Consider the following 24395-nt stretch of genomic DNA (forward strand, 5'->3'; position numbering starts at 1 on the left):
CTGATATCTTAGGTATGCAGAAGAGCAGATTTCAAGTTGTGATGCTCAGCCCAAACATTCTTGAGTTCCTCTATGACAGAGTTCCCCAACCTTTTCCGACTTTGCAGAGCAGCAGGTGGGAGAGAAGGGATAATTTTGCTGGAGCATTAGGCACATGTGCTTGCTGCTCGTGCAAACGGAACATGCATGCACACGCCTGCCGTTCGCACAAGTGGGAATGTGTGCACCGCATACGCTCACCCACCACTTCTGCAGCCCAGTTCTGAACGGCTCAAGGCCCAGGAGTAGGCTGTGTCCCGATGGTTGGGGGACACCTGCTCTATGACTATTAGCTTTTCTCATTTGAATTTGGACTCATATACTTAAAGGTTTCATGCAGCTTAACTTGTGCTTCACCTCTAAAATGATATTCTCTTTTCCTTCACAGTCCCCAATAAACTATTTATTTTTATTTATTTGTTAAATTTTCATGCCTCCCATCTCACTGATGCAGAAGTAGTGCAGTCACTTACAATACTATTCTTGACCTAGGACAGGGGTGTCAAACTGGCACCACTAGGGTGGCATGAGTCACATGCAGGCCATGCCCAACCAAGCTCCCTGAAGGAAAAAAACATCATAAAACGTCATGTGACGACAACGTGACGCTATGAGTTTGACACCTGTGACTTAGGGGAATAAGAAACACGCCCTGCATTTCTCTGAGGGCGTTCATGTTTGAATGGGTTTGCTTTGCAGGAATTCGTACAAATAGGAAAACTGATCTGCATACAAGGCATTTGGAAGGATAGGCATATGATGTGTCATCAGGCGATAGAAGAAGTTTGTCCCCCAAATTGCAAATGGCTAGAAACGGCTGTTTTTCGTCATATGAAATGGTTAAGAGAAGCTACTAATATTACTTTACTTTGGATACACAGGCCTGCGATGCGTGGAAAAAAGAAGCGGAGGAAGCTAATGACCGTGCAAATACAGCAACCGTAGAATGTGAATTAGCCCGGGAGCAGAGAGAGACCTTGGAACTGCAAGTCAAGAAACTCCAGGAAGAAATCGAGCGGATCCATGCTGGCCAGGACCCCCAGTTCCTGCGCTCATTCTCTGATTTAGAGAATCTCTCCTTGTCCACACTCTATAATCTCCAAAAACAGTTGCGTGCCAATTTAGAAAGAGTTGATAAGGTGAGTTTGAGGTGGAGGTTTGGAAGCTTTAGGTCGCATTTAACTCATGTTGGGATTTTTAATAAGTTAAATAAGCAATGAAGTTTAAATATTTTTCTGAAAGGTATAGCAGAAGATTTTCCCATCAGGATGCAGCTCTTCTCAGCAGAAGAAGGAATTGGGGGCGGGGGAGGTTCTTCAGGCATGATGAAGTACAAGGAAGCTGCTGTTCAGATCAAAGGGAGGATGGGCTTTTACCTTGAAAACAGGGTTAAGTATAGGTAGTCCTCAACTTACGATCAGTTACTTGACTACTGTTCAAAGGACCTCCTGTAAACTACTTATAACACATTTTTGGAGCTACAACATGAGCATATTTCGGGCACTTGGCAACTGGCTCACCTTGATGCCATTTCCCGCATCCCACTGTCACATCACCCTGATTTGCACCATTTTTGGTTGGTTTCCAACTTCTTGGTGCCAGCAAAAAATGTCTATTGGGGAAAATGGATTCATTTAACAATCATGTTCATTTAATAACAACTGTGTTTGCCTCACAACCACAGTGTTCACTTAACAACCTTTATAAAAAGAACAATCCCCTGGTGCCTCGACTTACAACTGCAACAACCTAAGTCTAATTCCAGGTTCAATTATGGTTGTAAGTCAAGGACTACCTGCAATGATTAAAGTCTCAATGCATTATTTGGTTTCCCTGCCCTTATTTTAAGAGACTAAAGGCAAGGAAAAGGGAAATTGGTCAATAGTTTTTAAAAAGTATTGTTACAAAAAATGTGTCCAGTTCTTCTATTATATTTTAGTGTAGTGTCTAGTTAGTGCAAATACTGTAGGAAAAACATGGGGAAAATTATGGACCTCTTTCACCCCAAACTGTAACTAGTCTACAGTATACGTTTTCTTTCCCCTCAGCCTTTAGCTTACTTTGTTTGGAGTTGAGGAAGATGAGGATAAATTCAGTCATCTGTTGAATAAAAACAGTCTGGCCAGTCTGTTTTTATTCTTGGCAGTAGTCCGTAACCTATTCTACATCATGAAGTAGTAACTCAGTCTCCCAAGCTGCTGGTAGCTTTCCAGTGGTGACTTTTAACCTTATGGGGAGGAAGGGTGTTTCTACTCCCATTTTCACTTAGGCAGCACAAAGCTCCCCAAATCAAGCAAAAACTTCATAATCAAACCCAGCAATTGTTACCATATTTTATGGGTTGTGAGGGAATGCCAAAGTCGGATGCTGGCAATGGATTGCCCACCTCTCGTATTTTTTATGGTTGCAGATCAGGCCATTTTTCATTTAATAGTTTCCTGGATCGAGGGGTTAGTATATCAAGGGAGTCCATTTATTTGACAGTTCTGCTGAGCTGCAAAATAAGTTCCGGAAAGAGGATATAGAAGGAGGAGGAGGATACCTACCCCAGTTAGAGGAACACCATGTTCTGACCTAGGCTTCCTGATAAAGCATAAATCACACGCTTAGTCCCAAAAACCCCTCTGTTTGTTTAAATGGCTGGGAATTATGTTCATTCACAACCCATAATGAGTCACAAACAGTTTGTGAGGATCTGACAAGTCTGCCACAGTCTTTCAGGGTAAGGCTGATAAGCACCTACCTTTATCTCCCTTGAAACGCAGCCAGAGACCTAATTGCCAATTAGTTTTGCAAGGCCAAACGAAGCACAGAGTCAAGCCGAGTTTCTCAAAGTTTGAACTGAACAGAATGAACAAAATTGCTTCCTGCAAAGGCTCACGTCCGTTTGCTCCTCTTTTATGTCTTATGGGAGGGGCCAATCATCTCCAAGCCTTACTCCTGAGTCGCCCTTTTTGTCTTAATCGTTCTTGCCTTCTGGAAGCTCTGCACATGCGCACAGTGGGAACAGACTCACATTGTTGTTCTGCCTCGCTGATGTCAGGCTCCAGAGGCAGCACATAACTCCCAGATGGCCCCTGGTCCCCTCTCTGCCTCCGACGCAGAGCCCTCGTCCGAACCTTCCCCAAACTCCAGGACTGGCCCATGTTCCTCCCCAACCTCCTCATTGTCTGACTTTGCTGCCAGCTCCGCAGGCCGCCGGCAGACCACAAGACTGGATTGCTACATAGAAAACTGGACAATGAAATATCCTTCTGAGTCCCCCTCCTCCAGCCCCTTGGACTCTCTCTGGCTCCTTCAGTAGTTGCTTATTGAACGTAGAAGAGTTGTCATTGAGGGTCATTCAGTTTTACTAACAACCCCCCTTTGCTTCTCCTTTCTCCCATCCCACTTCTTCTCTTTTCAGGCAGTGTTTCAGATGCAGTCGGTGAAATGCCTCAAGTGCCAGGAAGAGAACCGGGTGGTACTACCGTGCCAACACACTGTGCTGTGTGAAACATGTGCCGAGGAGGGTGAATGTCCCATCTGCCATCCCAACAGGCCACATGCTCTCCAGTCGTGACTGTACTAGGACATTTGTTTAGCATATCACATAGAATTTTTAAACTTTTTCAGATATATATATATATATATATATATCTGTGTGTGAATGTGTGTGTATATATGTAAGTATGCACACACACACACATAAAAACAAAATATTAGTTGCAGAGCACTTTTTTAATACTTTGCATCTCCCATTTAAAGGATCCCTGCTCCCCACCCATGCAGTCCCATGAATTCTAACACATTAGGGACTTTTAGAGCAGTTTTTTAATATAGATCAAAGGGCCATTTGCAAAATCTGTTTCTCTTCCCTCCCTTTTTTATTTAGGAAAAAATCTTTTTTTAGCTTTTTCTGGAGAGATATTTAGAGGGAGGATGAAGAAAGTTTGCAAGTGATTTCCAAGCTAAGGATTGGGCTTTGGGGGAAGAGAAAAGATAGAAATAAATTTTTGATTCACTTCCTTCCTTCATACTATAATATTTAGTATTTTTATTTGTATCACAACCATTACAGGTGTGCAAAGCCTTTGAAGCAACTCTTTTGCAATGCACAAAAAGGCAAGGCATCTTTCTTTGAATTGCTAAAGCAGCTGTATCTTTTGCAATGCTCACTTCAGGAATGGCTTTCAAAGCTGCTGAGTAAATCTTACAAAAGATTAATTTGCTCTAACAATTGGAAGAGCGATGCTTTCTTCATGCTATGTGCTTTCTGAAACACTTCTTTCACAGGCTTTATGCAGCCATAATAATCTTACCCGTGCCGGTCAGTAGTTCCTGCTTATGAGCCTCAATTATTCAGCATTCTTGTGGCCTCCAATATTGTGAAAGTTTCTTGACTTTTCTCTTGGAAAACTAAAATTTCCTTCTTCGAAAGTCATTTTGCATACTTCTTTAATTCTGTCCAAGGAATAAAAAACACAAAACACACTGTAGAGGTGAGGCCAATGTCAACATACTTTTTTTCATCAGCATTACTCTGCAGTAAGACTTTGAGAAACTTCAGTAGCACTTTTGAGTGGAACCTTGTAAAGAGAAATGTTCAAATTTGTAAACTGCATTATCATGGAAGTAAAGAAGGGCTTCAGAATCAGGCTTTAATAATGGAGCCATCTGGAGTCTTTTTGGTCTGTCTAAGAGAAGTTTATAACTCACCAAACAAATTACAATCCATTAAATTTCCTAGCTTTTGCTTCCCTGCAGAAATTGAGCATTTTGGTTTTAAAAAAAAACCCAGATTACAGATTGCAATACATAGTGGGCTGTGCTTGGCTCAATTACCTAACTTGTTTAGTATTGAATGCTTGGTATTTCTTGCCAGTAGGAAGAAACAAATCAACACATTTCCTTTATCATTCTTATCTATGAATGGTGCTGTTACAAGTGTTGTAGTTAAAAGCAAACACTATTCTATAGTTCAGAGAAGGATGGCCCTTTGTGCATTCATAAATGGGGAAGATGCAGATTTGCACCACAAAATCACCTTTCCTGAACTGTGCAGCACTTCATATTATTAACTTAGGGCAAGTTGTCACCAACACAAACATGGACAGAATGTCATGGAGAAGATAGTTACTGGCTATATTTTTATCTGCCTGTCATAAGCAATGAGGTTTATTTTCCTATCTTTATCCATATTTAATACAAGAAAGGATCTGATAAGGTTTACGTAGCATAGCTGACGACCTTTGTTAGAGTTGCAAACGGAACAAAAGTTGGAGTCCCTAAACTAGTAATTTCTGCAAAAATACTGAGATAATGGTAAAAAAAAAACACAGAAAAAAGACAGTTTTGCGAACACTTAGAAGCCCTTGTATGTGTTTGGTCGCAGGACGCAAGTTTTCCATTTTTCACACAACATAAATAACTAGAAGTGGTGAATGCAACAGGATAAAAATTGATGAAGAATGTGAGATGTCACACCATCCTCCTTTGCGATTAGTTAGCTGTTTAGGAATTAACTCTCTTAATCCACTTTAATTTATTGTGATAGATTTATCATGAATACCACAAGGGCCAAATTTCACCACATGTAAGAGAAAGAGAAGGGAAAGTTATGCTCAGAAACCACACTGCTTCAGTTCCAAAATACATTCCTTTTTCCTTATTACTAGGAAATTTTCTCATTTCCTTGAAATTTTTAAGCTTTCCTTGAGCATCTACATTAGGTGTTCTTCGGGGATCAATTATGTTAATCCCATGTTTCACTAGTCACCTTCTTGTGACCATTCTCTTGGGGATGGGAATATTTTTTGAGCCTGCACAGGATACGGTGTTTGGAGAATCCAAAGAATGATTCTAGACAGGAGAGGAGAAGAGATGGGTATTTACTCTCCTGCACCTCTATTTTGGCATTTATACCAGTGAGAAATGTTTTCCTTCCTACTGCTCTGCTTTTTTTCCACAAAGTATCTCCTAACTTAACCCTTAGTTTAGCATCACCATTAACTCCCTTGGTAAGTACAAATTCCCCTTCCGGCTGGGTACCTGCCAGCAGACAACTCAAATGAAGATAGTGTATATCATCCCCAAATGACTAAAATGTCTGAATTTCTAAGCATGTTCCTTGTCGTGGACTTACTAAACAAATACATACATCAGACAATATGGGCAATATTTTGTCTTGGACTGAAATGACCACTCTTATTATCCACTTTCTGGATGCAGTGCATCCGGTCCAGAGGAATACATAAGTTTGGCTTGTTGTTTAAAACAGATGGAAATTAACTAACTGTCTTGAGTAACTTGAGTCCCAGGCAACAATCAGCTGGGTTTGCAGGAGTAGCCATTTATTTCTCATGCTTTTGTGGGTCAGCATGAGTTAAATGTCCAGGCTCTAAGCAGATCCTATTAAAAATCAGTTTTAAAAAGCCAAAAACATGCGGAATAATTCTAAGCATGTTTACACAGAATTTAGCCCAACTGAATTCACTGGAACCTGCTTCCTAGCCGATGTGCTTCAGATTGCAGCATCAGAATCACTTCCTTTGAGAATCCATGTGCACTCTCTCCAGAGTGTTTTACAAAGAAGTGTCAACTCACTGATTATGTTGATAGTTCGATTATGTGTGTTAAGTTCTAAAAAAAAATGATATTGGGGCGTAAATCCAACTGACTTTCACTGAAATTTATGGAATAGAATATTTCTGTTTTAAAATTTGTATCCAGTGAATGTGTTGTCCTACTGTCCCGGAGTGATAGAGCTCTCACTGCAGTTTGTTCTTATTCAGACGATGAAAAGCAACAGTCCAGTCTAGGACTCTAATCTGCCACTTTGCACTGGGAGTTGTTTAATGTGTAAAAGTGTAATATTTAGAATTTAATCTCACTCCCTTGCTCACCGGTCTTTGCTTTGTTTGCAGTAGCTGACCCACTTTTCCCTAACCTGAAAAAAAGCACTGGAAACCCTGTTTTCAGAAGAGGGATCCAGTCATTCACCATCAAGATAGTTTTTCCATATGTAATTCAAGTACATCATTAGATTTCCTTCCATAATTCCGCCCTTCTATATTTGGGGGGGTTAAATATGCATTCCCAGATAATCTCAAAGTGCAGCTCTGGTTAGGGTTTTTTTAAATTAACTTTTATGTTTGATAAAACTGCTTTTTTCAATGTGTATGTTGTACTAGTATCTGTTGTTTTCTTCATTTTTTTAAAAAAAAACACTTAATTGGCTTTTTTATGTATGGAGAGACATTGCTGGCTGACTCTTGTAGCTGTGTTGTTTTTGGTTATAGCCTTTGAATGTCTGTGCCATGAGGCATCCCTGGTCTCCGTGGTCAGGAAACATGCTTCAGTCTTAAAGAAAGCTTGTTTGTTTAAAATATGTGAACATTTTTTTTAAAAAAAATACATGCAGATACAATACATTTAAATTATGGGGAAATAATACTCTGCTGGAAATGTACTAAACTATTTTGGTAACTAATTTAAAAATAATAGGAAATAAAATCTTTGAATCGGGTCTATAGTGTTTATACAGAATTACAGCCATTTGCAGATGCTCTCTGGTGGTGACTGATTTGTAACACTTACTTTTGTAAACATTGTGTTTTATTGCTTCCTCTGCCTTTCTATGTGATTGTCCATAGTGAATTGTTGACTTTGTGGGATGATCTGATTTATCCTGAATTGCCATAGCTTTATTAAATTCAGCAGAATTCTTTAGGAAGTGTGTCACTAATACACTTGGTGTCACTTAAATTTAGATTTTTTTTTTAAAAAAAATCTTTTTCCAAGAAGTGACAACTCTGTACAATATTGTTGATTACCCAATTCCTATCCCCACCTCCATTGGCAAATTTGCTGGTGGAATGTGAAAAAGAAATTGTGTGTGAAGCCAGCTATTTACATGCATGCCACAACCTACTCTGTCTGTCTTATTTTGAAGGACCAAAGAATATAATTTAAAAATTCCCCCATTCTTATAAATAGCTTAACAGATTCTTATCCAATTATATCCCCTTCACCTGCCTAATTGATATCAGTATTATGCTTGGGCAAGAGAATATAACAGTAGATTGGTTTTATCTAAACCCAGGAATCAGAAGGGCAAGTATATCTCTATCCCACTCTTTTAAAAAGCACTTTTTTAAAAAAAATGCTAGATTTCTATGAATTTTAATACTGAAAGTGAAATAACCTGAAATGTGAATGTTTTATTAGTTATCAAGTGGAAAAGCAAAAATGGCTTCTCTGTTTTTTAAAGATTTAATTCTGTATTAAATTTCTGTATAGGCAGTTTTGTTTACTGGGGTGATTGAGAGCAATTCTGCTCTATCCTGCCAGCAATTGTCCATTAGAGGATCTGCGCAGTTCCTCTCTTTTAAAGCAACAGATTCTATAGCTTCTGCCTGTCAAAAATTGGGTTCGTGACTAAATCATCCCTAATAAAATGCCGAAGGAATTGTGTTTGGATTATGGAATTCCCCACACATTTGAGCACAAAGCCTCTCATCTCCCAACTCTGGTTTTTGAGCAAAGTCCTAACTAGAAAAATGTAATGTATTTCCACTGTCCAAAGGTCTTATGGAGTTGGAGGTCCGGCTATTAATATTATTCACTAATCCAAACTAGACATTTTTGTCTTGCTCTGAATAAGAGAAAAATGAATATTGTATTTGCAAAATCCACATTATTCAGATAGAATAGATCATTAAACCTACAATATGAGGTATAGGATAGTTGATTAATTGAAGAATTAATAGGGAAGTCTCTAAATGCCCACATATGTTCCTTCATTTTAAGATGAATGGTTTTGTGAAGGTGAGGGATTGCACCTTTCAGTCAAGCATTGCTCCACATCTGCAGGGCTCCAATAGAAGAGATAATGGCCCCTTGCTTGTGCTTACCCTCTCCTCTTCCTCTTCTCCAGTGCAAGTATGAAAAGAAAGTTGAATTCATTTACATCCATTTGAAACACTCACAGCTTCTACAACTGCCTTTAATGTTAATTGTGGTTAATCAAAACAAACCATCATTAAAATATAGCTTGAGAAACTAGTTACTTTTTTTCACTAAGGTTAACTGCAGATTTGTGTTCAGACATAATACAAAAATATAATTAGTCAAAACTCAAAAGTAGAACTTTTGAAGAGAAATGCACAAACTCAAAACTAATGTGGGTCACCTTGTTTTTTTAAAATCACAGTTCAGTCATAAAGAGAGAGCAGAGCAAAGACGCTACATGGAAGCCTTGCAACTATTTCCTAAATATAGGAGATACATTAGCTCCTTTTATAACCAGTGTGTGTGAGGAAGTCTCTTCGTTATAATTTTTAATTCTTCCCCTATCCCCCCAGTATATCAACCTTTGAAGTAACTCAATGAGAACATAGATGTTTCTGGTTAGAGGTATTATAAGTGAAGTGTTCTTAAAATCTGGTGACTTATGGATCAAAAATCTCTATGGGGCTTCCCCACTTTGTAGCTTCCAGTGTTTTAAACAGAACGTAAATAATACAATATAAATTCTTAAAAACTACACACTGCAGTATTTATGGTGGCACTTCTTGACCAGTCACTTTCCTTGGATTTTCCATGGTGGGGAGGGTAGCTGGTGGAGGGAGAGCTATTCCAATCTGTGTAGAAGTCAGCCAAAAGATAATAATAATAGATGGTGTGTACAATGTGGTGTTTGATTACATTATTATAGACTGTAATGCAGAACTGTGATTTCAGCTATTGTTCTTTCTTGTACTCTGTATATATGTGTGTTTGGCTGTCCAGAAACCTAATTTTAGACACTCTTTCTTGGCAAAGTGAATTTGCATGTGGAGCTGAAACAAAATGCAATCTTATGTCACAATTTCCAAAGGCAGGATGGATTTTCTAGAAGTCAATAAATTTTTTTATTTTTTTGCTAAGAAAAAAAAGGTAGCCATTTTGTTTGTGCATATGTTTGTCTGTATTAGAATGTATGTACATGTTGTGTCACTTGGATTTTAAGAGGGTATTTACTTCATATTTAGAAGGTAGGGAAGTAAGGAACAATTCCCTGCATTTTATTGATAAAGTATCTCACTAGAACAGTTTTTTTCTGTTCAAACTTCAGAAAAGAAATAAGATAGTAAGTGATGGCAAAGCTTGACAGAGCTTGTGCCTGAAGAGTATTTTGTGGGTTGTATGTCAAGAAACCTATCTGTCACCTTTTTAGTTTTTGATACTATGGAAACCATAATATGGCTTTAGAGAATTCTGAAGACAGTGTACAGTAAAATGAGTTAATATTGTATTCATATACTAAAATGAGTTAATATTGTATTCTATAATTCATTCCCCATTCTGTATAATACAGATGATAGGATTTTAGGATGTTTTTATAAAAAAATATGTTTATGGTATAAAGACAAAATTAAAAGAGACTTGGGCTTTTTCTCAAATCCTAAATTCTCATTCTAAAAAAATGGTCATTCCTGCCAATATTCCCATTCCCAAGAGTCCACGGGGGTGGGTGGGAATTCTAGACCTAGGAAAATCTTCCTCCTTGGTGCTTCTCTTGTTTTCTTCACACTGTCATAACTTTGGTACTGTTCCTGAAATGCAGCAGATTCTGTACTAAAGTAGGTGAGCTGGTTTTCTTTCATTCAACTGCCTAAAATCTCAAATCACACATTTTTGTTTTGCTGTTTGAGACATTAGAGCTTTATTGGCTTTGGGAGTGGGCTGGTTTTGGGCTTCATCATAGCAGCTTTGTGCCTTCAGGCAGGTCTTGTTGAAGTTGGTCCAATAGCAATGGCTTTGACTCCCCCCCCCCTTTTTTTTTTTTGGCCTGCAATAAAAATAAGAGTATGGAGAGGGGCAGCAATTTTAGCACTCCCGTGACCCAGCACTAGTTGACTCTAGTGAAACTTTGTAATGGCTGAAGATGAGACAATTGCAGACTGTTGAACACTTAGTCTGAAGGTCTCAGAATGGTGAGTAGAGATGCTGGCTTTCTGGAAGTTTACTCAAGCAGCTTTTCAACATCCAACGGTAAATAATGGTGCTAAAAACTGCTAACAATATTAACCAGGAATTTTTCACATTTCTTTGTTCCAGTCTGGTATCCCATCTATCTTCCCATCACATTTGAAGGAAGGAAACAAAGGCAGGCCTGTTTAATAAACAGATTACTGTAATATCTGTCTCTTCATATGAGCTGGACAATTGTTGCTTAAATAATTCTGCTAATTTTAAGATCGGGATTTAAAACTGAAGGCTCCATCATAGAAATTTAGCAATTATATATTTAATCATACTGAGATTTACTGATATCAGCAGGATAAATCAATCATAAGTAACTTGAGAGTCAGTAAAATTAGATGCAGTACAGTAACTTTCTCTGGATTGAGCTACATTCCATAATATTTGTATTTGCACTTGTCCAGATAGTCTTTATATTTCTGTCTGTAATGACTCAGATTTAAGGTGTTCATCTTTGGATGAATATGGTCCCATTTCATACAAGGCTAAGAATAGCTGGTGGCTGATTGGACAGTGGGGCATTCATTCTAATATAGCTCATGGAATAGCTCAGAATAGGGCTATCCCAAAGGTGCTTTTTCAAGAGGCAACTGGACTTTGTTTTTCTTTGAAGACATTTCGCTTGTCATCCAAGAAACTTCTTCAGTTCTGAGAAACGAAATGTCTTCAAAGAAAAACAAGAAAGTCCAGTTGCCTCTTGAAAAAGCACCTTTGGGACAACCATGACCTGAATGATTGAGAATCTCCATAGACGGAATAGGGCTAATTAAAAATACCGCACTACAAAATTAGTATGAAATTATCGAGTTGTTTCTATAATGGTTTCACATTCTCAAAGCTAGGACTGCAGCAGGTCAGAATACCACGGGTTTGCTTACTTCCTATTGAGCAGCTGCAATTCTTAAAGTAAATTCTCAGCATGAAAGAAGCAGGACAGTATCAACTCCATTTCTTAAGTAGCTGGACATCAATCTTTTCAGTCCCTAACCTTTTCTTAGTGCCAATGCAAATGAAGGGGCATTCATTCATTCATTCGCTTTTTATTTATTCTGCATGTATTACTTTATAAGTAACTCAAGGTGGCAAACATGCCTAATATTCCTTCCTCCTTTTTCCCACAACAACAATCTTGTGAAGTGGGTTGGGCTGAGAGCAAGTACTGTCTCAGTCACCCAGCTGACTTTAATGTCTGAGGCAGGATTAGAACTCAAGAGTCTCCTGATTTCTAGCCTACCACCTTAACCACTACACCAAACTCTCCTGATTGTGTTTCCAGGTGTTTCTAGAACTTGTAATCCCAACACATCTGGAAGTTAATTGAGAAAAATACATCCAACCTGACTTTTTTTTTTTTAAAAAAAAAAGCAAAATTATTGGTTCAAGGTGGATGTGAAAATGAGATATCCAAACTGTTAGAGGAACAAAGTTCTTATTCCTTGTCTTCCCAAAACTCTGGCAAATTCTTATGGAGGGGTGAGGGTGGGGGCAGAAGAGAAGGAAGCCTTCCATCTCTCCCATGGTCTCCCCTTCCAAAATTAAGTTGAAATTGCTGCTGTTTTGGCTAAAATAGTTCATTCCTAAAATCACCTGCACTGGGTGTTTGTAGCATTATTTTTTTTAAAAGGAGTTGCTGCAGAGAGAACAAATGATAGGCTTGATGGCCTAAAAGTCAGCTAAGATTAATAATTAGCACCATGGCAGGTCAATCTATAGATGGAACCATATTATTAGCATCATTTCTTTGCCTGAGGAAAGTTTCTGTTCCTTAGAATTTTTCTCCCCATTAAGACATCAAACAATTGGCTTTTCGAAATATTTTTGACAGGTTTTCTCTGTAAAAGCTCCTGCATAAGCCAAGCATTCATGCATTAGGATGTTTTTTCTTAGGAATCAGTAATTGATTAAAGATGACATAGCAGTAACACATATTGATAACATTTTCAGTAAGAGGTATAGTACTGTATTTGACAGATGGTTGAATGGTTGCAGTGCTATTTAATTTATTCTTAAATTATCTGAAATGCATCATGTTTTAAAAGCCGCCAAATTATTCAGCATGGTGGTTTACATCAAAACTGCCTAAAATTGATTTCTCTGTGCAAGGTAAACTGACAGTTGAATTACAAATGAAATGTTAAGCATAACTTGAATCACTTTGAGGCTAGGGAGATTCCTAACTTTTCATATGCACATAAGTAGTGGTAAGTCTCTTGGCACATTAAAAATGATAATGCAACCCAATGAAGTGGGTTGCAACCCAATGAATCCATTTATATCCTACTAAAACCCATTATATATTTAGACAGAATTATGCATTTTGGGCAATTCTTGAACCAAGATACACCAAATGGGCTTATTTACAGAATGCATCCAAAATCTGGGACCCATGATTCCTAAGGAATGAAATTTGGCTGCTACACTGCTACTGGTTGCTATTGTGGTTGGGTGATCTTCATTTTCAACATTGTGACAATTTCCCGGCTAATCTCACAATTCTTCACTCCCTCCCCCACCCAGCAAGAGTCATTATCTGCCTGCTACGTTAGGTAGGGGAGGGATTAAAGATTTCTGGTGTTCTCTGCCAGATTTCCTCAAGGAGACTCAATGGGGAAGCTGGCAGAAATCAGAAGCAGCTACTCCTCCCACTGCTTCTTGGCCCACCCTTAGTCATCTGTTTCTCTTTTAGATAAGGAAATCTCTCTGAAACAATGATCCCATGGGGCACATGTTGTCTTATATTTTAGAAAGAAATGGCAAATAAAACACCTAGTATAACACTTTTGTTTTAGAGCTATTGATGCTGATTGAACTTTTCAGTAAGGATGTCCCAGAGTTGGCAAAGATGCAAACGTAGTGTCTCACCGATGGCAGAAAAATATTAAGTAGCAGGAACAAGTTATATTTGCAACAAGGAAACGTGGGGTTGTGACCACCTAAAGGTAAGCATTTTGCACAACGTATGAGTTATGGAAGTCACATCTGCAATGCACAGCTGTGATCTTAGCTTGAAAACAAATTTATTTATGAGGAGCAAGTAAGGAGATGACTCTTAAGCGGTATGAACCCTGAGGCCCAGCTGTGCTCTCCACACTTCTGCTCGCCTCCGAATCAGAAGAGGCCTGCTAGGCTATGCTTATTCCCAGAAAAATAGTAACATCTGCTCGGGTTGCATCTGTAGCTATTTAGGCAGCAGGTCTTTCTGGAACAAATCTGCCTCCAGTGCCTTTCACAGATAAAGTGGTTTAGAGCCATACATTTTGACCTGCCTAAATCTGATTAGTGAGAAATGGGCTCTAGTTATGGCCAGGAATGTTTAAATACTCTCAAATGCATTTCAGGTCTGAGTAGCCCTATCTACACTCTTGTGGAGAGGAGTGGAGAGGATAAAGGGAACTGAACCTAAGAATACAAATATGCAATGCTGTTTTCTAATCCCGTGAAAAATCTTTGAAGTATGACAGCTTCAACATACTTGAAGCAGCAATCACGAGGATTTGAACTCCCCCTCCCCCCCTTCCATAATCCTGAGGCCTAGATTGCTTTCTCACATGGTGAAACGGCATGCCCTGGTTTTTTTTAATCGTTTTGTAGTCTTGCTGTTTCTGATGGAAGAGGGGGGGAAAAAACAGCTGAGAACTTCAGTCTATTTACCGTAGTTATTTTCTTTCTTTTTTAATGGAAACCTGGTTTAATTTTGAACATGGAAATGGGCCCTCTTAGAAGGAAGAGCATGTGAAGCTGTAATATTGTCATGGCAACAGGGGTCCCGGCCCAGGAAAAACATGACAAAACTTTTTGAAAAACTGAAATGTATTTCTGCAATATTGTCTTTCATGCTCCTGCATTTATTTACCAGAAACTAATTCACAGCAGCATGACTTCTCCTTCACGCTGTGAAAGCAAAGACGTTTCGTTGCCCTCATCCTCCAAAACTCTGCTTTCGTAATGTGTCATATCGGGCCCAAGTGATTCCCCCTAAGACAAAACTATAAGGTTATAGCTATAGCAAGAACAGTACTGTTGGTAGAGGAGAGGATTGTACAATAATTATTCATCCATCCATTGCTTTCAACCACAAGGGTTTTGCAGACCTTGCTCAGCTGCCTTTGCAATTATGAAAACGGTGCCCTGGATATAAAGAGACCTGGGAGCTGTTACTGGCAGCTTTTCAGGGTTTTTTTTTTTTAATCAAGCTGCTTGATTTAAAAGCTTTGATTTTTTTTTAAATCAAGCAGAAGGCAGTTCCAGACTCTGTAACAGGCTAGAAAATACACCCATTTTTTCCTCCTCCAAAATGTTTATTCCCTTTCCCTTGGGTGCCCCTCTCCCGTGCCATCTGGAGCACAGAGTAAAAAATTCCTGCAGAAGCTCCACAAGAGGCTCATCACAAGCTTCGCTACTCAAGCAGCCTGGTTCTTCCCAGCAGAGGGGCATTGCATACATAATGATGGGCATAGATCAGCTCGCGACAGCCTGCAGCAGCTCCCGACATTCCCCTCTTTTCAAACTCCTGCTGCAAAGAAAGAATATGGAGTGGGGAGTGGAATGGGTCCTTCCTGTTGTCTCTTAGATGAAAATAGATCAACTGTTCATCGAAACACAACCGGCAGCTTCAGTTTGCATGGATAAAGAGGCTCCAGTGTCTGGTTTGTTGCATCAAAGCCACCAGGAGGATTAACAAGAGCCTCATGGCTTCCTACTTTTCCAGTGTGATCAGCTGTTGCCATGGCAGCAGAACCTCTGTGATACCTTGGTTCAACCTGTGCTTTCACCCATTTTGCTTGACTGCCTCATGCCAGCTCCTTGGAATACTTTGCTCTTTGTTTGCGTAGCTTCACAAAGGCCTGTGCTTCCTTGTCTCCTTTGCGGGTCCCCAGAAGCTTCAGGATGTCATCGCCTAAGAGGGAAGAGACGATCTGCAGTTCACTGAGGTATAGCAGTACTGCTATAGCATAGTTTTCTCAGAGAATTAATACAAAGTCATTTTCCTGCCAAAAAAAGTTCCATTGTTCATTACCCAGCTGTCAGCGGAGAAGCTGTCTAGAGGCTTCTGAGCAAGAGTTTTACTGCATAATTTTTAATGTATACCATGATAAAAAAAAATGCTGAGGCCTTAGAAAGAGCGCAGAGAAGAGCAACAAAGATGAGAAAGGGTCTGGTGGCTAAACTATGCAATGAACTTCTAAAGGAACTAGATATGTCTTGCTTAATGAAGAGAAGGTTGAGAGACGACATCATAGCCCCCTTCCAATACTTGAAGGGTTGTCATGGGGAAAAGGGGGGTCTATTTTCAAAAGTGCCCGAGGCAGGACAAGAAGCAATGTGCAGAAGCTTGTCAGAGGAAGATCCAACCTGCAACTAAGAAAGTTCCTGGCCACCAGAACAATTAGTCAATGGAACAGCTTGTCTCATGGAATTGTGGGTACACCATTGCTAGAGGCTTTCAAGAAAAACATGGGCAACCATTTGTCTGGAACTGTATAAGGTTTCCTGCTTGGTTTGGAGCAGAAGACCTCCAAGGTCTCTTCCAGCCCTATGCTTCTATGTGCAAAAATGACTTTTCTTTTCTTTCTTCCATGCAATCCCAAGAGAACAGCATTGTTCAATTTGGCATTCATTATTATGCATAACTCACTAGAAATTTGTATTTATATGTGTTCTGCACATTCCTATCTGTTTGCCTATTTTTTCTTCTTCTTCCTATAGAAAAGTCTTTTAAGGTAACATAACTTTTGTGCAATTTGTTTTGAGTGGGGATGCTAGGTTTCTTGTGGAAGCATATAACAGAACAGAATAACAGAGTTGGAAATTGAGGTCTTCTAGTCCACCCCCCCTGCTCAGGCAGGAAACCCTCTACCATTTCAGACAAATGGTTGTCCAACTTCTTAAAAACGTCCAGTGTTGGAGCATTCATAATTTCTGAAGGCAAAGCTGTTCCACTAAATAATTGTTCTGTCAGGAAATTTCTCCTTAGTTCTAAGTTGCTTCTGCCCTTGATTAGTTATATATGCTACATGGATATCAGTTGCGAAAAGATTACAAAAATTGAGAGAGATAATTTGGGCAAAATACTTCTGCAGAAATAAAAACTAGAAATATTTACTGGTGGAAAAATGTGTATTAATATAATGGCCATTAGTGAACAATACATATAGAAAACAAGGCAGGATTTTTTAAAAAGTTGTTTCGATTTCTTCCTCTAGCCTTAAACACTCCCTTCTGATCCCCTTTAGTCTTAATTAATCTTTGTTTCAGCTTGGGAGAATCTTAACACATATTCTTAAAGGAGTGGATAAAGTGAGATTTAATTGCAAATCTAATGTCTTGAGTGCAAAGGACTTAAAATGCATAGAGTCAAGAACCACAGGAAATTTCTATTTATTCTATGAACCTTAAGAAACTTCGAAAGCAACCACTGATACAGACTGGGATTTATAATAGTCACTTGGAAAAGAGTGAAAGAGCTAAGAAGAAAAAATGCTATAGTGATCTGCAATTTGGAATCACTTTTTGCAAAATGCCCGGGATTTATCTTTCTCTAAAGGCCAGTGCAAGCCTTAATCCTCACTTCACTTCATCCTTGTACTACTCTGTTCAGCACTTCTTCAGTGCTCAGCCAACGGGAAGAAACATGCTCATCATATAGAAAGAGCAGCAAAACTGACCCCCTAAAGCAATTGAGGAGAAGTAGGAGGTGGGCACAAGACTTACACAGCATGGCCAGAGGAGTCAGGGTGAAATGAAATCTCGATCCCTGTCAATGGGAAACCACCTTATCTGCTGCTCAAGAAGGCAAAACTGTTTTTGCAATTGCAGAGGCAATAGGTAATCAGCTTATCTTTCCAAGCCAATGGTGCTAAGAATTTAAAACTTGTTATCTAGTGAGATCTTTGGAAAATATCCGCTCTCAGTTTAATAACACAAAGCTTAAATCAAGTTTTAACCCACTAATTAAAAGAGAATTGCATGTCATTTCTCCTGTGGGTGGAACAAGAAAAAAGATCCTAGTAAAGCAAATAGTCTATTTTCAGTAAAACAGATTAAAAACAAGCCAATATAATTTTCTTAACTCTGCCTTCGTTAATGACATTATAGGCCAATCTTTTCTAAGGTTTCATCTTATTATTGCAACAGATTATTCATAGTGTACAAAATGTGTGTGGCTCTTGATGCTATGTCAAAACACACACACACACATACATACTGATGATTGAAGCTTTCATTCACATTTAGTATTTCAATATTTATGGTAGTATTAAAACAATTCTGGAATTGTATTAAAATATTACAGGCAGTTTTTTCTTCACCTTCACAATTACTTGGAAGAAGCGGTAAGATATTTGTGGGCAGGAAATTCATCGGATATTTCTTATTTTTTGGTAATGTGTACATTTCCAGTTGCTATTCCTCTACATTTTTATAGTGTTTAAAATGTAGCCGCCTATATACAATTCTAGAAGGGCATTTACTTTACCCAAATATTTTCTTATGGAAGTTTCAAAACAAAAGATATTTCATGTAAATCTATACCGCTGCCTGACAAAAGTAGAAGAGCCACCAGCTAAATTAGAATGAGTAATGGATTAATTCCTCAATTTAGCATGCTATAAATATAAACACTTCAATTTTAATTCACGGCCTCTTCTCCCTTCTGTAGCAAAACTTAAATAACATAATGAATATTCTGACCTATTAATAGCCTGTTTTGTGCAAACAGAACAAACAAAATTGTTCTTTGATCCTGTTTGAGATGAATTCCTAACCAGAATGTTTTCATTCCAGAGGATAGCATGAAGGATGAAAGAGGTGGTTACCAACAATTCCAGGATGAGTTAAAGATAAACGGATCTGTGGTACTCTGGATGGGTTGATTGACTCTTCAGGCTCATTCAGCCCCAAGACCCCGCAGAGTGGGAGGAAAGCTTCTCCTTCCAGGTCATTTGCTCCCACGGTGTCATAGTCAAACACTGTGAGCAGCAGACATGCTCCGTCTTGCTGACATTTTTCTGGAGGAACCAAACTGTAAGGAGAACCAATACAGCAGTGGTGAAGTCATGATACCTCAGGTCTTCAAATAGAAATAGGACAACTTAATACATTACCACCCCCTCCACCCCCAATGGGGAACAGAGCTCAACCTCATAGGCAGTTTTCTTAGAGTACAGCTGTGGTACCTACAACATGTCAACCAAAGGAAGATGAGGAACATATGAAACTTATGCTCTAAGTATGATAACTGTGTAATCTTGGACAGGAAAAAGGAGAGGCTCTTCATACATACAATTCAAAGGCTTCATCAAACAGAGGATGGAGATTGTTCTTTATGCACTCAGTAGTCCGTGTTGCAATCTCAGGGAACTCATGACGTGGCTCCAGTGTGAGTTGGATGAAGGGATCACTTAGGCCTATATTGGGGGGAGGGGAAGGTGTAGAAGAAGTAACGGAACCATAATGCAAAACCTACTTTTCTATCACGGACATTTGTTTCTCAAAAAAGCCTCCAAAGTAAGGCACATCCACGTAGTAGTCAACCTCTTGTAATACACAAGGTTAGGACAGAGGCAAAGTTCTTATCTTGTTCATTTTTATTGGAATGCTTATAAACTGAGATCAAGTATCACTTTCTTCTCCAGTCCTTTCCAATATGATATGGAGTAGATGAAGCCACTGTTTTTTGAGTCATTCTATTGGTCACTCTTGACTAGCGCCTTGTCGGTTGATATGCAATAGTCCTCTGACATCTAAATCAAAGGTCAGAGAAAATTCTTTCTCATTCCTGTTAACTAACAATGGCAGTCCTAAGTGTTACATATATTCCAGCCCTTCACAACCTGATGTTCCCCAAATGTTGGGAACTGCAGTTTCCTATCTTCTACTATGCCAGGGAGAAATTATGCTCACTGCCTTGCCAAGATATCTGGATGATATGGAGTTGGGGAAAGTTGTATGTATGTACGTGCTGTACTGCTAAATGGTAATAATTCTTAAATTCAACTTTGTATTTTCAAACTATTTTTCCTTCATTCGATGTTCTTTTCTTTTTTTAAAAAAAATCCAAAGTCCTGGAGCACAAAGTGATTCATGGCAGCTTTTTCAAAAGAAAGCAAAGCTAGAAATGTATTATTTGCAGAGCACTCAGTTAACACCCTCCTCTTCTGGAGAGCTGAAAGAAATGCAGTCAATCTATTCTCTTCTCTTCTCCTTTTAAGAATGCAACAACATGGTAACTTGGCATCTTTCCCTAACAGTGTGCAATGACATCCTTGGAATTGGCACGCGCGCACACGCACACACACACATTTTAATTAAAAATGTTTGTTACAGAACAGAAGATCTTTGTTCAGATTAATTGCCTTTTAGAAGATATAAAATTCTTCATGTGCTCTAAACAAACAAAATTACGAATTAGAATAGAAACCAGAATGGGGGGATGCATTACATCATCCATTTGTGTGGCTACCACTGGGCACACATCTGCTCTGGATATATCCAAACCTATCCATTTCTATGGTCATTCCCAAGTTTTCTTTCATTTTAGCCAAATTACAGTAATGAACAGAATGTTGGAGGTGGCTCAAGAGGTAGGACTGCCTTTGATTTTTAGTGGCTAAGCGAAACACTTGTTAAGTGAGTTTTGCCCCATTTTACCACTTTTCTTGCCACATTTGTTAAGTGAATCACTGCAATTGTTAAATTAGTAGCATGGTTGTTAAGTGAATCTGGCTTCCCGGTTAACACTGCTCGTCATGGGATCACAAAAGGGATCACGGGATCCCAGGACACTGCAACCGTCATAAATATGAACCAGTTATCAATCATCTGAATGTAAATCATGTGGCCATGGGGATGCTGCAGCGGTCATAAGTGTGAAAAATGGTAATAAATCACTTTTTTCAGTAATTTTGAATGGTCACTAAATGAACTGTTGTAAGTTGAGGACCACCTGTATTGAACTTTCACTGTTCTAATTTTCCTTGATTTTCTCCAATACTGATTTTATGGGTGAAGTTAAAAAAAAGACATTTGCACTTCAACAATGGCTAAAAAAATCCAGCTCCTTGCTGGCAAGAATGCTGCAGCAGAGGAGAAAATCTACAGGATGTGTCTGCACAGAGCAATATGCAGTGCAACCTAACACTCACAAAAGACCTAGCAATAAAATACCAACCTCCACCACACACACACACACCCTTGTAATAACCAATTTTTTATTATTTCTATATAACAAAACAACAGTACAGAAGGCTGCAATAGTTCATTCATAAAATACATGGTCTAGATTGAATGGAGGTATTCTCTGCAAAAATTAAACTGATCCTAGACCTAGTGATGGTGAACCTTTTTCGCCTCCGGTACCAAAAGCACGCACATGCTCGCTATTATGCTCGTTCGCATGCCCACCCCCATCATTTATTGCCCCACCCCCATGGTCCATTTTTCACCCTCCCCAGGCTCCAGAGGTTTTCTAGGAGCCTGAGAAGGGTGAAAAACAGCCCAACACCCAAACCAGAAATTTGGGAATGGACTTCTGGGTTGCCTGTTGGGCCGTTTTTCTCCCTCTGGGGGCTTCAGGAGGTTTCCCTGAAGCCTGAGGGCGAAAAGCAGCCGAAAATCAGCTGGTGTTGGAACTGACAGGGCAATGTCTCACGTGCCCTCCGAAATGGCTCCGCGTGGCACCTGTGGCACATTTGCCATAGGTTTGCCAACATGGTCCTAGACCATTAAATGCTAGTTTTGCTGTCTTTGTATTCTTGACCCTGTGGCTAGTGAAATCAGTTCCATTTGAATCAACTCTGTCCATAAATGCTGATTGGTGACTACACTTAAAACTAAACTGCAATATGTTAGTTAAGGGTATCTCTAAACTCAACAGTGCAAGCAAGGATCATTTCCGTGCCCCATGCTTATGAGGCTAACAATACGAATATCCCAAATTATTCAGGAATTCAACCCAAAAGTTCTCTTACCATTCGAGTCCATGGGAAGGAGATTAACAGCATTGAGTACTTCAACGTACAGTTTTTGTTCTGAGTGACGGTAAAAAGCTTTGATAGTCACAGCACCATATTTTTCAGGAGTGGCCTCTTCCTAAGAGAAGAACAACCAGAAAAAATGTCAGAGAAAATGGTGACGTGCTGTCAAACATAAAAAAAAGCCAAAGTATTAAGGAAGCCAGAAGATAAGCAATCTATCCCAAATCAGAAAGTCTCATACCATTGCACTGTACAGTTTTACAACTCATATTACCTGCTGCTTAATAAGGGACAAAATAATTAAACTGCATACTTTCCCATATTCACATGATCAATCATTGGATGGCTTAATCCCTCCCTGGCTAGCTGATTATCAAAGGGTTAAATTCCAATATCCATTATTTATAGACAGCAGGGACTATGATGACGGAATCTGGTATCTGGAAGGCCATACATTGCCCAAACATCATTTTGCTCAAATAAGGACTTTCCTTTTTCTATGTAACCATTTGTTTATAAGTTTTTCTTTGAGACCATTATCAATTGTGGTGGGCAGATTTTAATTCCATCCTGAACAGCAATAAAAATTTACCATATTGCCTACAAAAATATTTAACATTTGTCATTGATGATGTAGGTCTTTTCAAAAATCAAACAGCACTTTATATCTTGTGATTTTTAAATATAGTGATCACACTATAAGCCTAAACCACTGCTTTATCTCAGATCGTAAATACTGTTTGTTAATAGTTTCTTCTGATCTATGCAACTAATTGTAGAAAAAATGCAGTTATTTATATATTGAAAATGTATGCATCTTCTCTTAATATACTTGTTAGCATAAACTGCCCAATAACAACTTTTAAATTGCAAACAAATTTCCATTTTGTTGACACAGTCTTGTTAAACATATCTTCTTTATAAGATATTTTCTACCGTAACAATCACCACTTTATATGTTACTTAATTTTTACCCATAAACTTTTTTTTAAAGTAACAAGGGTGGGGAAATGTATGTTAGTGGCTTTCTTCAGTGTTAATATTTGCTTCATTGTGAAATAGGATGGGAGCAAAATGCTCAAATTGTTTCCACCAGTACTAATAGGAGAATTTTTTATCTGATTGTAATGTTTCACTATACTAAGTTTGAATAGGAAACAATACAATTCTACTGAAAGGAAAAAAAATTATATCATGGAAATCTCAAATAGCAACTCTGCCCCTTGATGATTCTGGCCAATTCTAACACTTCAAATTTGAAGCTATTAATCAGTGGTAGATAGCCTGAAGTTCCAACATCAATTGTAGTTAGCTTAACCTTTGTGTGTGCTTGTGTATGAGCCTGCTATACACAATTCTGAAAATTGGAGGTATGGCTTCCCACCAGTTAAAGGTAAGACATCAATAACAACCATTGTGTAAACTCTATAAGAATTATCAACATGTTAAAAAAAAACTACTTTCAGCCTACCTTGTCAAATCCAGAGAAAACAACAACTCCTATTCCACTGTCTATCATTAAGATAACCCCTTGCGGTCCTTCCGCTTTCTAAAAGAAGTACCGTACTTTTCGGAGTATAAGATGCACCGGAGTATAAGATGCACCAAGATTTTAAAGAGGCAAATTAAAAAAAAAGTTTTTGCACTCTGCAGACCTCCCAAAAACGGCCCGTTTTTCACAAAAATGGGCCCGTTTTTTTTTTTTTTACAAAAAAAGGGCGTGCATAGCCTTTAGGAGGCTTGTAGAGTGCTCCTGGGGGCTGGGGAGGCAAAATTGAGCAAAAAACAGCCCGTTTTCTTCTCATTTCTACCCTCCCCAGACCCCAGGAGTACTCTGGCAACCTCCTAAAGGCAATGTATGGCCATTTTGCTGAAGGAGCGGGGTTTCGGGAGGCAACAAATGCTGTATTCAGTGTTTAAAATACACTCAAGATTTTCGGCCTTTTTTTTTTTTTTTTGAGGGAAAAAGGTTTGTCTTATACTTCGAAAAAATATGGTAAGTGCTGCCCCATTTATCAAAAGATTGTTTACCGTGCTGTAAGTCAATAGTCATGGCTGTTTCAACAACTGCACTCAATAAGATGAGCAAAAGGAAGGAACAAGTAAAAAGCTTTAATGGCACAGTGGTTAGAATGCAGTTTGCAGACTAACTCTGTCCACATACCAGGAGTTTGATCCTGACCAACTCAAGTTTGACTCCCATCCTTCCGAGGTCAGTAAAATGAGAACCAAATTCTTAGGGACAATATACATTCTGGCGTGAACTCCTGTGGAGCCAAAACTGCTTTTGCTTAATTGCGTTTGAACTTTACCCCTATATCCCCTCCCTTCTGTCCTGCGTCATCCGACTCCGGCTGAAGGCATGCATGGAATTTC

The 24395-nt window shown here is 38.9% G+C and overlaps 2 protein-coding genes across 11 annotated transcripts in view; one reads left to right on the forward strand and one right to left on the reverse strand.

Annotated features, from left to right (window-relative positions):
• UNK (unk zinc finger) overlaps positions 1 to 9956 on the forward strand; it is a 59096-nt gene extending 49140 nt beyond the window's left edge. For all 4 annotated transcript variants that reach the window (XM_081954209.1, XM_081954211.1, XM_081954212.1 and 1 more), the window contains 2 exons: positions 921 to 1178; positions 3446 to 9956. In XM_081954209.1, coding sequence (XP_081810335.1) covers positions 921 to 1178; positions 3446 to 3601 — 414 coding nt within the window. In that variant the 3' untranslated portion in view covers positions 3602 to 9956. The remainder of the gene's footprint in view (positions 1 to 920; positions 1179 to 3445) is intronic.
• Positions 9957 to 11173: 1217 nt separating this feature from the next.
• Positions 11174 to 24395, reverse strand: part of UNC13D (unc-13 homolog D) — a 62156-nt gene continuing 48934 nt past the window's right edge. For 3 of the 7 annotated variants that reach the window (XM_081935769.1, XM_081935772.1, XM_081935770.1), the window contains 4 exons: positions 22014 to 22134; positions 19328 to 19451; positions 18861 to 19066; positions 11186 to 15943 (listed from right to left, as the gene is read on the reverse strand). In XM_081935769.1, the coding sequence (XP_081791895.1) occupies positions 15837 to 15943; positions 18861 to 19066; positions 19328 to 19451; positions 22014 to 22134 (558 nt within the window). In that variant the 3' untranslated portion in view covers positions 11186 to 15836. Of the gene's footprint in view, positions 15944 to 18860; positions 19067 to 19327; positions 19452 to 22013; positions 22135 to 24395 lie in introns of all 7 variants that reach the window. The other 4 variants (XM_081935771.1, XM_081935773.1, XM_081935767.1 and 1 more) reach the window with 3 other exon arrangements.

The sequence above is a fragment of the Natrix helvetica genome (assembly GCF_964273705.1).
Source record: "Natrix helvetica genome assembly, chromosome: 1".
Taxonomy (NCBI): domain Eukaryota; kingdom Metazoa; phylum Chordata; class Lepidosauria; order Squamata; family Natricidae; genus Natrix; species Natrix helvetica.